The sequence below is a fragment of the Olea europaea genome, chromosome 12 (genome assembly GCF_002742605.1).
Source record: "Olea europaea var. sylvestris chromosome 12, O_europaea_v1, whole genome shotgun sequence".
Taxonomy (NCBI): domain Eukaryota; kingdom Viridiplantae; phylum Streptophyta; class Magnoliopsida; order Lamiales; family Oleaceae; genus Olea; species Olea europaea.
Window position 1 is genome coordinate 2,396,530 of NC_036248.1, and position 15,115 is coordinate 2,411,644.

The window sequence follows — 15,115 nt, forward strand, 5'->3', positions numbered from 1 at the left end:
TAGGGGGGGGGGGGGGGGGGGGTGGGGGGGGGGGGGGGGGGGGAGAGAGAGAGGGACTTCATGGCATCTGCATGAGAAAAAACTACAGATTTCATATTCTAAATATATTATATTGTAAAGTAAGATCTTGAATGCCAAGGCGGTGGCGGTTTTGTACCTTCTTCGAGAAGTAGACATGCTTCCTCAGTGATATCAATCAGCATAGTGGCTGTTTTCTGAGTGATATTTAGATCAGCAAGTAGCTCATAAATATACGGCCCAGGCTTTGTAAAACCCAATTCTTTGGATTCAATAGGTACCTCAGATATTCTCTTCTCGAGCTTCAAAAGAAGTGCTGCAGGAAAAGCACAATGAAATAAAAAATAATCTAGCTTAAGGGGAAGCAAGTAAACAATAGCACAGTAAAGACATTATTCAGGAAACCAAAATCTCATTTCCAGGACAATGGGGTCTCATGAATGCATTTATATTTTCTAACCACCCATGATAAGAATAAAACATGAAGAGCAGTGATGTTTCAACAATACATTTTTTGGTGCTGGATCATCATCTGTCAATCTGACACAATGCTGGATCTCCTAGAAGTTCTATTCATTCATGAAGATCGTATAGTCAGGTTCGCCTCATTATTCTCTGTTCTCTGACATTGTCTATTCTCTTTTCTAATTTTTGGATATTCCTGGTTATCTGATGCTATATTTCACCTCAAAATCAACTTGACAGCTTCAATTTTATGTTGCCAAAATTTGGGTTCTTTTCACAATTTTGTTCGCTAACCAGCACATAGTGATTTAGAATCTGGCAGGGTGTGCTCATTGAAGAAACTGCCTAATTTATTGTATATTTCGTTTATTAGGTAAAACTCGATGAAGTGTAATTCAAAGAAATCAGCGAAAAAAGAAGAAAAATGTCGAAATACAAAGTTTGAGGACCAAATTACAAATATCCAATGGTTGATTTGGACCACAAAAGATATTTTGAAGATTGCTAGGAGTCAATTTGATGCAACTAGAAGTCAAAAAGGAATGGAATATGATCAGAATATTAACATAAATCGATTTTCAATCACACAAGATGTCTTCCAAATTTTAAGTTAAAGATTGAGATCCATTTTTGGCATAGTAAGTATCTAAATTGGAAAATTTCTATTTCTAACAAAATTGTAGTCTTTTGAGTTGGCTTTCCAACGCACTTTGAATCAACTCATTCGGATATTGGAAGACAAAGTTAAGACCAAAATACTGACTGCTGTACAGAGGCAAAAAATCCGTGTGTGAAGGTAACTTTCCTTATTCGATTGGAAATCTTTTGGAAACCAATTTGGACGTAATTTTCAACCAATTTTCGACTCCTACAAATATTTAACAACAGAATACATTGAAGAGATATCTCATACACCTCTCATATACCTATCATATTCCAATACTCATCAATTATTATTATCAAATGAGGAAAATTCATAGTTTTTGTAAGGGAATTGAAGGGGGCTTGCAAGAATTCACTTGAGAATCAAACTTGATTTTTGGACAAAAAAGAGAGAGAGAGAGAGAGAGAAGGCGCTAGTGGAGATTAATCAAGAAACCATTGAAGAGATTCAAGATTTTAAGATTCATCTTCATCTTTTCAATTTATCAAAAATCCGAATTATGTCTTTTTACTTAAATATGATTTCTTGTAATTTCAATATGTTAGGCTAGTTTTATATATTGCTAGGATGAGATAAACCATTATTATGATTTGGTTTGATTTATGAATGTTTATAATAGTTTTTATCGTTCTTTTTAATTGCTTGATCACCCATTGAATTATTAGTGAATTTTATTGTTATCGAGAGAAGCTCTAGGGTTTAAACACAATATAATAAACATTATAAGGTTCAATAGAAGATAGAGATATACCTTAATACTTTATATGGTTTCAATAGGTGCTCTAACACATTTTTATGCATCTATCATGTTTATATGTTTCATCGAGAGATAGAAAGATCACATGAGGGGAATAGATTTGATCGCTATCGAGAGAGGCTTTAAATTAAATTAGAAACATTGACCAACATGAATGATTTCAAATTGTCACTTTAGTTGTTACACTAAAAATGAAATAACAAGGGAATTTAACATCTTAGCAATGCATCTCATATATTTGAAAAACACACTTACTTGCTTTCACTGGTTTAATTAATGATTTAGGGATAAGTTAGAAAACTTACAACAACTTGTTTGCTATTTGATTAAAGTTACAATTAATTTTAACTCGATCTAATATATAGTTTTCATGGAGCCGATACTCAATTCACCATTTTATTACTTGTTCACGATCCGTCCACTTGCGAAAAATCAAACGATCAGTGAACTAAGACAAGAAAAATATAGCTTGTAATCAACTTCAACATGACAAAAAAAGCATATTGAATTTAGTCGCCATTTCTGGACAGTGGGTTAGTATGGACCCCTTCAATATCCTTGTAAAGGTAGCTGATTGACGTACTGACCAAGGGACTTGTAGCTTAACCATTTTTGTCTATCACAAGCAAGCTGGGAACAATAAACAGCTAGGGAGTGTTAGGAAGTCTTTAAAGTAACAGATAAATTATATGGTCTATATCATCTGTGATTTGAAATTGGATATCGTTTGGTGTGTAACTGAGTTTCTTTTCATCTTATATATAATTCATTGAAGTCATTCTATAACTAAAATAGAATAGTTTTCTTTCTTCCTTCTTTATGAAACAATAAAAAGTAAGCTTTAAATTGCTTCATATGGTGCATAAGCATTATTCAGTGTTAACGTGGTTACTTAAAGACATCATCCTTACCTTTGAAAATATTTTTTTATCTTTGAAATTTATCTTTCTATTAAAAGATAGCTGATTCGTAGGGATTTTACATTATATAATTTCTTCATAAATAGTAAGATTAATGATGTATATATAGATAACAAAAATTATGGATGGACAAAACTTCCGAACCAAACAAAACCTAAATCGAGCGGTTCTTTTTAAGTTAAATACCCAAACGGGAAATATATCGAGAACCGATGGGTTTGGTTCGGTTCTTGGTTCTAGATCAAGAACCGAAGAACCGAATAAGAATCGAATTTCCTTAATTTTTTTAATTAATTTATTTTAAATAAGATAAATTATTTTATTTTTTCTAAATAAACTTGTTAACTAGTTAATTTAGTTCAAATTTTCAGTTCAAAGCCAACTTAATTAAATTGACCTAAATTTTATCCAAATCTGTTATCTACCATAGTGCCGTTTTGGAGAAAATGAATTGAAGCTCAACGATGCCTCTCTTAATTATTTTGAGCTCGCTATCTTTCTCTTCCTATAATTTAATGATCAAATCTATGAAAAACTCAGCAAAAAGGAGCAAAAGACACATAAGATTGAACTATGTTATTTTGTAAGAGGTAAAATTGAACATATCATTAGTTGAATTTATGTAATTTTGTAAATATTAAAAAATTTAATTATAATACGGAACCTGGGAACCAAATGGAACCGAACTGAATCGAATGGAATAGAATCCAAACAGTTCCATAATTAAATTTGGACCCAACAACTCCACTTACTAGATACCCGAAAATTTCGTGTCCGATTCGATTCTCGTTAGAACTGGAGCCCTAACAAAAATGGATTGCAGGAAGAACGAATTTTTTCAAAAAATCTCACAATTTCTCTCTAATATTCGACTATTTTGACTGGTATCAGAGCAAGGTGCCTAGTTCCTACCTGCTGTTATTTTTTCTGGCGTGACAACATGCCTTCCGGTGTCGTCTCAGTCTGGGCTCTATTTATCGATGGGTGTGTGGAGTCTGATCCCTCGTATGTGCGATTTTGGTTCAGGCGACTGTGGTCGAAGGTGTATCTCATGTTTTCTAGATGGTTTTGCTTTTCGATGGTCTAGGTCTTTGTCAACGAGCCCTTAGTTGGCGGTATGGGCTCTATCAGCACAATTTCTTGGGAATTTGTGTGGATTTTAGGGATTTTTAGTTGAATTCCAATTTTCCACTGTTATTCGACTTCCTCTGTGGTTCGGGTAGACGGGTTGACTCTATTTCTAGGGTGAGTTGTTCATTGCAATGTTCAGAATTTGTCAAAGGTAAAGAGTTGTGGGTCATCATGATAGAAGTGACCCCGCCCCTAAAGATGTGGAAGCTTTGTCCAAGTCGGAAATTAAGGATGGCCATTTATGACCTAGATCTTTAGTCCAGTTGAGCCTCACCTTGTTCTCAATCTGAGGCCCTATAAGACTGCTGCGGACACGTGGGACTATCTTAGTAAGGTTTACAAATAAGACAACATGGCTCGATGGTTTCAATTGGAATTTGAATTTGCTAATTTTGCACAAGGAAGTCTATCCATTGAGGAATATTTTTCTGGTTTCCAAAAATTGTGGGCTGAGTATTCAGACATTGTTTATGCTAATCTTTTCGTTGCCGCTCCATCCGCCGTTCAAATAGTACATGAAACAAGCAAGAGAGATCTATTCTTGATGAAGCTACGTCTCGATTTTGAGGTTGCACGTTCTAATTTGATGAATCGTCTCCATGTACCATCTCTGGATGTTTGTTTGAATGAACTCCTTCGTGAAGAGCAAAATATCGTCACTTAGGCTACTCTGGAACATGGGACTACTGTTGTTTCTCCTGTTCCTGTAGCTTATGCAGCGCAAAGAAGGCCTAAGGATCATGACATGCACGTTGTTCAGTGCTATAGCTATAAAGCTTTTGGTCATATTGCTTGGGATTATCCCAAGAAACATCGCAACTACAGCGATAAACAAGGTCATCACATTTGTATTTGTCCCCGTCCCGAAAGGAAGTATAGCACTGCATTTCGTACCTCCAAGGGTGCCTATGGATCTGCTACATTGCCTGCTGCCTATCAAGTTGTTTCTACTCCTACTTCTGCTACGCTAGCTAATCCGACCACCCTTATCCCTTTGGCCTCTCAAGTAATCATGCATTTTCTTCTAAGCCATGGTTATTTGACTTTGGAGCCTTTAATCATATGACCAATAATGTTTGTTCTCTTTCCAATATTAGAGAGTACAATGGGAATCTTGAAATTCACATTGCTGATGGCAATTCTCTGCCTATCAGAGCTGTGGATGATCTTTTTTCTTCTTTGACACATGTTTTTGTGTTTCCTAATCTCTCTATGAATTAATTTCTGTTGATCAATTGGTTGATAATAATTGTGATGTCCATTTATTTCATTCTAGTTGTGTCGTGTAGTATCTAGTGTCCGAAAAGATGATCACGAATGGGCTTAAAGTGGGACGACTCTTTCCTTTATATATGTCGCCTTCCCCAATCCTACCTAGTTCCCCATTACTTTCCTTTGTAACTAATGCTATTAGTCCCGATAATAGAATGTGGCATAGAAGTCTAGCGATCTAGGCCACCCAAATTCTGATGTACTTCGTACTTTCTATTAGTTCTGGTTTATTGGGAAATAAAGCACATTCCTCTCTTGCTCTCTCTTTTAACTGTACAGCATGCAAAATTGATAAAGTAAAGTTCTACCGTTTCCTTCTCATGGATCTCGTGTCTCACAATGTTTCGACATTATTCATAGCAATGTTTGAGGAATTTCACCTATTATTTCTCATGCACGTTATAAGTACTTTGTCACATTCATTGATGATTTTGGTCGTTTTACTTGGATTTACTTTTTACAGGCTAAGGCAGAAGTCTTTTTAGTCTTTAAACGCTTCATTGCCCTTCTTAGGACTCAATTCTCTGTAGGCAGTAAGTTATCGGGATTACCCAGAATCCCGACTACTAATTAAGAAGTTTTTATCAACAAGATAAAAGAGTGAATTCTTCCTTTCCGAGACATAAACAAAGACAAGGATAATCAGACTCACTAAAGGACTCGATATACAAATAAGGAATCCGTTTTGACATGAAATGGATATATTCATGTATCTCTCTCATATTTGTGAGACGACATATCTCTAACACTTAGTGAAGAGAGTCCGGATAAATAATGTATCAATTTTGAGTGATCCGAAATAGGTTTTTTTCTTTCGGATTCATTAAGAAAATGGATTTTTTTTAGTGTCCAATGATTTTCAGAACTTCCTCCAATGCAAAGGTATTATATCTCAGCATTCTTGTCCTTCGACTCTGCAGTAAAACGGTGTTGCTGAAAGGAAGAACCATCTCTTCTCAATGTAGTAAGAACTATTTTACTGGAATTGTCTGTTCCTCCTCGATTTTGGTGTGAAGCACTTTTTACTATGGTTCATTTAATTAATGATTTACCCTCTCCTACGTTAAATAAAGTTTTCCCTTGTCTGTAAGTTGTTTGGTCATCCGACTTCGTATTCTGCTTTTCGTACATTTGGGTATAATTCACGAGTGGCATGAGCTTACTGCTTAGTCTGTTAAATGTGATTTTTTAGGATTATGCTCTCTTAAAAGGGTTAAGTTTGTTATGACCCACTTGCTCGACATATCCGTATTTCTAGGCATGTGGTATTTCTTGAGAACCAATATTTTTTTGGGTCTCATGTTGACCTACCGTCTACATCTTTATCCCTTCTCAGCTTTTCTAGGTCCCCGATAGTTATGGAGAGGTTTAAACATGGTCTTGTGTATGAACGACATCGTCCTTGTTCTAATTCCACTTCATATATGCCTCATCAAGATCTCGACTCGGGCCCTAGTCCTGCTCCTACCTCCACCACTCTTCGTCGGTCTACTTGTCCTTCTCGACCCCCTAATAGGTATGGTTTCTCCTCTCCTATATCTCTTACTGCTACATTATCCTCTATTTCCATTCCTACTTGCTATAAAGCACGCCATGGCACATGAGTGTTGATGAAATGCAATGCAAGTGGAACTTCAAGCACTTGAGGAAAATCACACTTAGGACATTGTTTCTTGTCCCCCTACGGTCACACCTATTGGGAATAAATGGGCTTATTCTATGAAACTTCGTTTTGATAGCTATTTATATCGGTACAAAGCTCGCTTGGTAGCTCCTGGTAAGAGAGAAAAATATGAGGGTGATTATGAGCCATTTGTTTCGACTGCCAAAATGACCACGAAATGAAAAATCTTAGCTATTGCCGCCTCACAGTCATGTCGACTTCATCAGATGGATATAAAGAACGCATTTCTTCATGGTGATCTTCACGAAGAAATCCAAATGAAACTTCGATCAGTTATGGTTTGGAGTATTAACTTTTAAGTAAAAAGTACTTATATAAAATCTCAAAATTTGTCTCTCATTAATCACGAGATTTTGAAAGACTTTTACAAAAAAAAGTTTTTTCCCCCCTACAGATGGATGTAAAGGTATGATTAAAATTTATGATTTTCATTTATTATATTTATTTCCATTTATCATTCTCTTTCTAATTATTTATCCTATTTTCTGTGAAAAAATTAAATTGAATTTTTGTAACTTTTTTCTTTTTTCATTTATTTTTTGTGAAAAATATCTATTTTTTATTAAATTATAAAACTTTACATGAAAAATTTATAATTAAATTTAAATATATTGATTTATATATATAAAATTCTGATTATTATTTATTTAATTAAGGTCTTAATTTTTTATTCTTTAAATTATTATTTTTTGGTTATATGTGAAGAAGAATGTAAAGGAAAAGGAGAATTGTGAGAATCAACACCTCGTATGTGAAAATTTCATATCATTATACTAGATCCACGTAAATTTTATTTCAAATGAAAGTCTTTAAAAGTCTTTTGAATTTCACAAAAATCTATAAAAATTTTCAAATGAAAGTTCACAGAAGTCTACGAAAGACTTCCACTAATTCCATACAAATCTATAAAAGATCTATGAAATCTTTAGAAGTCACCACTTACAAAAAATCTATCAGTCTTCAAAATTCCCAAATGAATACACTTCCCTTAGGCTATTCTTTCCTACGAGTTCATCTATTCAGCTTGTTGGCTACAATGATGCGGATTGGGCTGGGTGTCAGAGTATGAGTCGATCTACTACAAGTTGGTGTATGTTCTTAGATGATGCACTCATATCTTGGAAATGTAAGAAATAAGATCATGTGCCTAAATATTCTATTGAGGCCGAGTATCATGCCATGTCTACCGCTTGGTTTGAATTATTTGGTTACGTGGTATCCTAGAGGTACTTGGGTTTCCTCGAACTAAGCATACTCCTCTTCATGCCAATAATACTAATGCTATTTAAATTGCAAATAATCTCATCTTTCATGAATTCACCAAGCACATTAAGATTAATTGTCACTTCATTTGTGATACTTTGGGGGATCATGTAATAGCTCTTCCCTATATTTTTTTTGGTCTTCAAATGCGGGATGTCTTCACCAAAGCTACAACTCGATAGCAACATCAATTTCTTGTCGACAAATTGTAGATGGTCGATCTCTCAACATCAATTTGAGGGGAGATGTTAACGTGGTTACTTAAAGACATCATCGTTATCTTTGGAAACATTATCTTTATCTTTGGAAATTATCTTTCTATTAAAAGATAGCTGATTCTTAGAGATTGTCTATTATATAGTTTCCTTGTAAAGAGTAAAAATGACAAATGTATAAATAGATGACAAAAGGGGACTGACGGATGAACGGGTTTCTCAAAAAATCTCTCAATTTCTCTCTAATTTTCAGCCATTTTGGCATTCAGAAATCATTCTCAGTTCTCAGATCCACAACTGGCTATTGTTGTGTCTTGAAGGAACAACAAACACACTGTGTAGGTAGATCAAGTTCTGAATCTGCACGTACAGCAAAGAGACATAATATTTATGTGTCGCATAGTCGAAGCATTTCTGAAGGAACTTGGATATTGCAAACCTGTGCATTTATATTTCGACAATAAGTTGCCATTAACCTCACATCTAATACTGTTTCCAAAGGGATGAAACATACTGAACCAGTTTACATAGGAAAGCATTGGGTGGCTTCGACTTGAGTATATCAGTAACAAGCTCGACACAAATGATGCATATTTTTTCAGCTTGAGGGGGACCTTCAGTAACTATTAGACATACATCTATTTTTATGAAGTATACATATAAAATGTCTGATAGTTCTGAATTCTGATCAATTGATATGTCCTTCTATTTATCTATCCACCAGTATGTTTATATATCAATTGTTAACCATCTCATCTAAATACTTAAGCCATTAGATAGAGGCCATGAGTGACATGTATTCAATTAAATATTATCTTCAACACACTCCCTTCATGTGCAAACCGAAATAACTTCATAATTTTATAATTTTATCAATGACCTGATGCGTGCACAATTTTCATAACTGAGGCAGCGAGACTTGATCCAGGTCTTGTGCACAACTCTCGTACCATGTTAATCATTTCATCTGAAAGCCTAACCTACTAAATAGGGATCAAGTACACACACACACATGCACTGGTTCAACTATTCTCAATTATTGAAGGCAAAAACTCACTTTACCTCTAAGAATAGCAAAGTTATCTGGATTGCTTGACTTATCACTTGACTTTTCCCTCCTAGCAATAGAGAGGTCTACACAAGTTTTTGCTTCAGAGATACAAGCGGTCAGAAGACTAGAAGGCAGATCAAAAGAGGCCGCATCAGCACATAAGCCTTCCTGCACTTATAGAATATCGTCTATTTGTCAGTACTTGTGTGCATCAAGTCCATAGTGCTTGAAGTCATTTGAAAATTGATCACTCAAGTTTTTATCATAATTTTTTAAAGCATTATGAATATATGAATATCGGCTGGAACAGGAAAAAGTTAAAAAAGTGTTTACCCAGAGTTGATGCATTCACACATACCAAGTTGTGGGCTTCATCAAATATGAGGATGCTGTTGTTCCACTCAATATTTAGAGATTTTCGGTTCCCGGGATCTATAAGATAGTTGTAAGGTGCAAATAAGATGTCAACAGCCTTGTGGAGATCCCGTGACAAGTAGTAAGGGCACCTAAAAATAAAAAAACAATCATTTGCCAGCTTAGTTTTACCAATTCAATGATATAGATGAGAAGAGTGACCAGAAAACCTACGGTCCACAGCTTCTTCCAATATTGACCAAGTCCTCTATGTCAATGGGATCATCTCCAAGACCAGGATTATTCTTCACAAATTCTAAAAGAATGCAAAGGCAGAGATGAGATATTTTGAAATACGATGAAATAATGTCATGTGAAACACTTCACAAATTCTCAGAAACGTATAGGTTCTACTCCGGAACATATTTTGCATTATTAGACATTTAGTGTTATCTAGAGAACGTACCATCTTAAAACAAAAATGTGCAGAACCAAACAATTGTACTGTTTTGATTTACAAAAATGAATTACTTATTACGACAAAAAGATGGGGCAAGCAATTTTTCACAACATCCATCAAGATCATACACACTACTAGCAACCATAGTGGCCTTTTACTGTCTGAGAATCTTTACATTTACTAATAATGAAGGAATTCAACTTATTACATTTAAGCCACAATGGATCAATTATATGCAGAACCCATTAATATTTATTATGGAACACCCTGGATACTTCAAAGGTAAAGATAGACAACAAAGATTCACTAGCTTCTTAAGATCCCACAACAAATTCTAAATCTTATCAAACATATGCCCTTACTCATTTATGTAATGGAAATAACTACCCCTGCCTCCATTGCATCAAAGAACAGCACTAGAGCATACAAGCTAGCCATGTTGAATTTCATCTCCATTTTATAACTTTATGCAGTCGGAGCACTTTTCAATGAAAAATATCAGTTAGTAAACTAAATAATATAGATAAAAAAACACATGGATTTGATGGATCCATTATGAATTAACATACCAAGTGACACGTAATGTGTAAAGCACGCAATTTATTTATTTTTTTATTTTTTTATCAAGCTAGACAAAACTTGAACTCTCGAGTATAATAAAGATATATAACATGCATATACCTGTAACGCGCGAGAAGTGGGCACAGTACCGCTTTGTGCGCTTTTTGCAAAGAGAGTGGCAGGCATTTGTCTGTGCTTTTCCACGAAGTAAACTCACTTCTTCGTGAATGCACAGTTGCTCTCGAGATCCTAACACGACCATTTTGGGCCTGAACTTTATCAGATATTGAGCAAATTAAAGTTTAACGGTACAACTTACGAACATACACGTCTACGGAAGGCATCAGAAAGAAAAGAGGGAAAAGTACTCAGTTGCTCCAAATAAGCCACTAAAATAAAGGACATAACACGTAAAAGACCCAAAATGAATACCACAACAGCAGAAGATTTGCAAATAGGCTAATGTCTTGTTTTCAGAAATATGACAGTCTGATTACTTGCCAACATCAGCATTTAGTGCAACAATATTTCAAACAATAAAAGTCCTTAAGGAAACAATAATAATATGTCATAACCAATGAAAAATAGCTCTGACAAAATCATTGCCCAACCGTGAAAATCAAAAGCTTTGTAAGATTCAACTATTAAAATGCATTTCTGAAAAGACCTACTTACTGTTTGGGAAATTACATCACCTTATCAGATATACATGACCTATAGCCTCTGTTTGGCTGTGCTGAAAAGTAGCTAAAAATTCATTTTTCTATCCAGTCAAGCAAAGCAACATCTTAAGAAATGCACAAAAGTCAGAATTTGAGTGCCCTTATATCCCTAGCGTGTCATTTAACCATCTCAACTGTTGCAGGAAAAGTAGAAAAGTAGAAGTGAACAAGTGAGAAAATGATCTCATGGAAGAGGACCTGCAAGAGATGCCACGTAGTGAAGCATTGTGTCAAGTTCACCTACCCAACTATGCAAAGAAGTGAAAATGCCAGTTTTTACACAAAAGTAAATTTTAATTAAATCTTTCTGTAAATTTAGTTTATCTGAAAATGAACAAGAAATGTTAGTAAAATCCATTGTCCAACCTGATGTCACTTGAAAGTATTTTACTTTATCTCACGACTTTTCCACTCTCGTAGTTGTATACTACTTCATGTAGTTTTTGCTTTATTCAATTACAGAGAAATGTATAAAAGACGAAAAACGCAGAATTTATTAAACTATATAAGACCCTTTTCTCCTGCTGAATCCAACATTGGAGATCCGTGCCAAAATTGGTTCTTTATTGTAAAAGCAATTGCAAAGAAACCTGACCTGTAAGTGGTCCTTTTCAGTTCTTGAATCACTTGCCGAATTTGGCTGTGGGTGCGTGATGTGTATATTATAGTGGGCAACTTTGAGCCCTGGGACTGTGGTAAAGATCCATCTGAATGTTGGCTTCCACTGATATGACTTCTTATCTCGCTCTGACTAGTGGAGAAACTGCCCAAACTCTTTCTCCATGCTAATGTGGCACACAGAAGACAGAGTGTTTTTCCAGTTCCAGTTGGACTCTCCAATAGTGCATTACACCTCTGCCCATCATAAGCAATTACAAACAAATGTGAGGGATGAATATTCACCACACTGATGTCAACATTTATATGATCAATAAAAAGTCCAAGAACTAAGTATTTTTACCATGCGTAATAAAGATAAGAACATGCATTTCATGACATCATAATGGCCAGAATGTGAAGCGTTTACAAGATAAATGTAGCATCATCAACATACAAAATCCAAGTCAATCCAATATGGAATTAGAGGCCCTTTCCTTTTTGTNTGTTTTTCTTCTTTTCTTTGGTTACAATTCAGCCACCTTCAGCTGACTAGGGTTCATTACAAGTTACGGTGGAGGACGAGCTGCAACTGGGATTCCGATCGTGACAAGTGATATCAGAGCAGGCGTGAAACACTGGGCTATTACTGACCATGGAAACTAGAGCTAAGGTTGTGGACGAGCACCTGAAGAAGCTGGATTGGAAGTGGAAGATTTGGGGATAGCTTTCAAAGCTGTTACTAGCAGACTGGAGAATAAACTTGAGTCCACAGACCAAACTCTTCAAGTACTGGGTAGTAGGCAAGAGAAAATAGAAGATACTGTGCTAGAATTGAACAAAAAATATGAGACGGTGGTTGCATTTATGGCTCAAATTTCCACTGACTTGAAAACTAATCAGAAGGACAAGGGAATAGCTGAATCTATAGCTGACTTGAGACCTGGAAATGTGACTTCTACACCAAGAGCAAGTAGTAATGAGGCTAGTCTTATCACCGGAGGTGAAATGAAGGGAAACACTAGGCTGCCTAGGATTGATTTCCCTCATTTTGAGGGGGGAAGGGCCTAGGGAGTGGCTTAGGAAGGCTAGGAAGTATTTCCAGATTCATCGGACTCCTAATGAACTTAGGTTGGGAATTGCGGAGATGTACTTGAAGGGTAAAGCTGACATCTGGTTTGATGGGTTCATTGCAAGCCATCTCGGGGCAGATTGGAACCTATTCTCTGAATAACTCTGCAGGAGATTTGCAAAAGCCACGGGTGAAAAGGTGGTAGAGAGTTTCAACAAAATCAAACACCTGGGTTCCATAGAGGAATATTAGGAGAAATTCGAGGAGTTGAAATCACATGTAATGATAGCATTACCCTATGTTCCAGAATCTTATTATATTACTGTATTTACTAGTGGTTTGATAGGAGAAATTAGATCAATGGTTAAAATGATGAAACCAAGTACACTGGCCAAGGCATTTGAGATAGCTAGCCTCCAAAAATCCACCATTCAAGCCATCCACAAATTCCGAAAACCTAGGAGTTTCTCACCAAACAAATGGAATCCCTACTCTCCCAATTCTCCTGAAGTAACCAATAATAAAGAACCATGGCAAAAAACCAGTAAACCGCCAAACAACTACAAAACCATCACCCCTACTGACTTTCAAACCAAAAGGAACTTGGGACTCTATTACAAATGTGATGCGAAGTACACCATAGGCCATGTGCGCAAGAATAGGTCCTTGAACTTTATATTGGTAGATGAAGATGAGGAAAATGAACCGAAGGGAGATGGGGAAATCGAATCAGGAGGTGAAGAAATCATGGAAACTTCAGTCAATGCCTTGACTGGAGAGTGGAAAAATAAAACTATTAGAATGTCGGGAGTATTTAAAGGAAGAGGAGTATCCATACTGATTGACACTGGAAGCACACACAGTTTTATGGATGAGGAATTAGCCAAAGTATTGAAATATGCTATTGATGGAACCAGCAAAGTAATAGTGAGAGCAGCCAATGGTGATAAATTAGAAAGTACAACATGATGCCAAGCTGTGGTATGGAAGGTGCAAGACTGGGAGTTTCAGTTCAAACTCAGGACCCTTGGATTAGCAGGGAGTGACATGGTGTTAGGTGTAGATTGGATGAGTCAATTTGATCCAATGACCTTTGATTTCATACAAGGGTGTGTCCAGTTCTGGAGCAATAATGAAGTGATAAAATTGAGGAGTGAAGTTTCTAAAGATTCTGTCGAATTAATGGAGATGAGGGAGGTGGAGAAAATGTTTGGTAAGGTGTCTTATGGGATAGTGGGGCAATTGTATCATATCAAGGAAGAACGTGTTAGATCACATGATCATCACATTTCCTTGAAGGAACGAGCAAAGGCATTTAAAATCAGACCCCATATATGCTCTTTTATTCAGAAGATAGAAATAGAGAGGCTAGTGGTGGAGATGCACAGATACAAACTAAACCAACATTTAAAGGAGAACCTTTCACAGTGGCTGGAGACGAGTTATGAACAGCAACTTGACCACAAATCATTGTCCATGTTAAATACCGAGATAGTAACAAGGAGGAATTCTTCAGCAGGACAGTGGTTTATTCATTTGGCAGACTCTACCCCAGATAGCGTGACTAGGGAAGATGCAGACTATCACAGTTCCCTCTCTTTAGATCTTGGGGACAAGATCAAGGTGAGGGGGAGGGTTGTCATGGGAAGAGCCAACGGGGAGGAAGAAGGAAAGGAAGAGGAGCCAACTGAACTTAACTGGTGCAAATGAATTGAAGATGACTTCATTTGGGTTAAGTTGAAATGGTGCCATTTTGTCTTAATTGAATTGTATTAAGTTTTGTTAAAACATGTTTCCTCTATCGCTTTTGGAAAACACGACTTTTCCTGTTTTGTGGCTATAGATACAGCCATAGATGCATCGTGAAAGGGGTCGGTGTATTATGATTTTTAGTAAAATTGTTGAAAAC

The 15,115-nt window shown here is 36.0% G+C and overlaps 1 protein-coding gene across 1 annotated transcript in view; it reads right to left on the reverse strand.

Annotated features, from left to right (window-relative positions):
- Positions 1-12,791, reverse strand: part of LOC111406422 (regulator of telomere elongation helicase 1-like) — a 22,554-nt gene extending 9,763 nt beyond the window's left edge. The window contains exons 1-7 of the mRNA XM_023035851.1: positions 12,701-12,791; positions 12,133-12,484; positions 10,936-11,084; positions 10,029-10,110; positions 9,799-9,946; positions 9,452-9,608; positions 158-334 (exon numbers count right to left, since the gene is read on the reverse strand). Coding sequence (XP_022891619.1) covers positions 158-334; positions 9,452-9,608; positions 9,799-9,946; positions 10,029-10,110; positions 10,936-11,084; positions 12,133-12,484; positions 12,701-12,791 — 1,156 coding nt within the window. The remainder of the gene's footprint in view (positions 1-157; positions 335-9,451; positions 9,609-9,798; positions 9,947-10,028; positions 10,111-10,935; positions 11,085-12,132; positions 12,485-12,700) is intronic.
- Between the last annotated feature and the right edge of the window lie 2,324 nt (positions 12,792-15,115).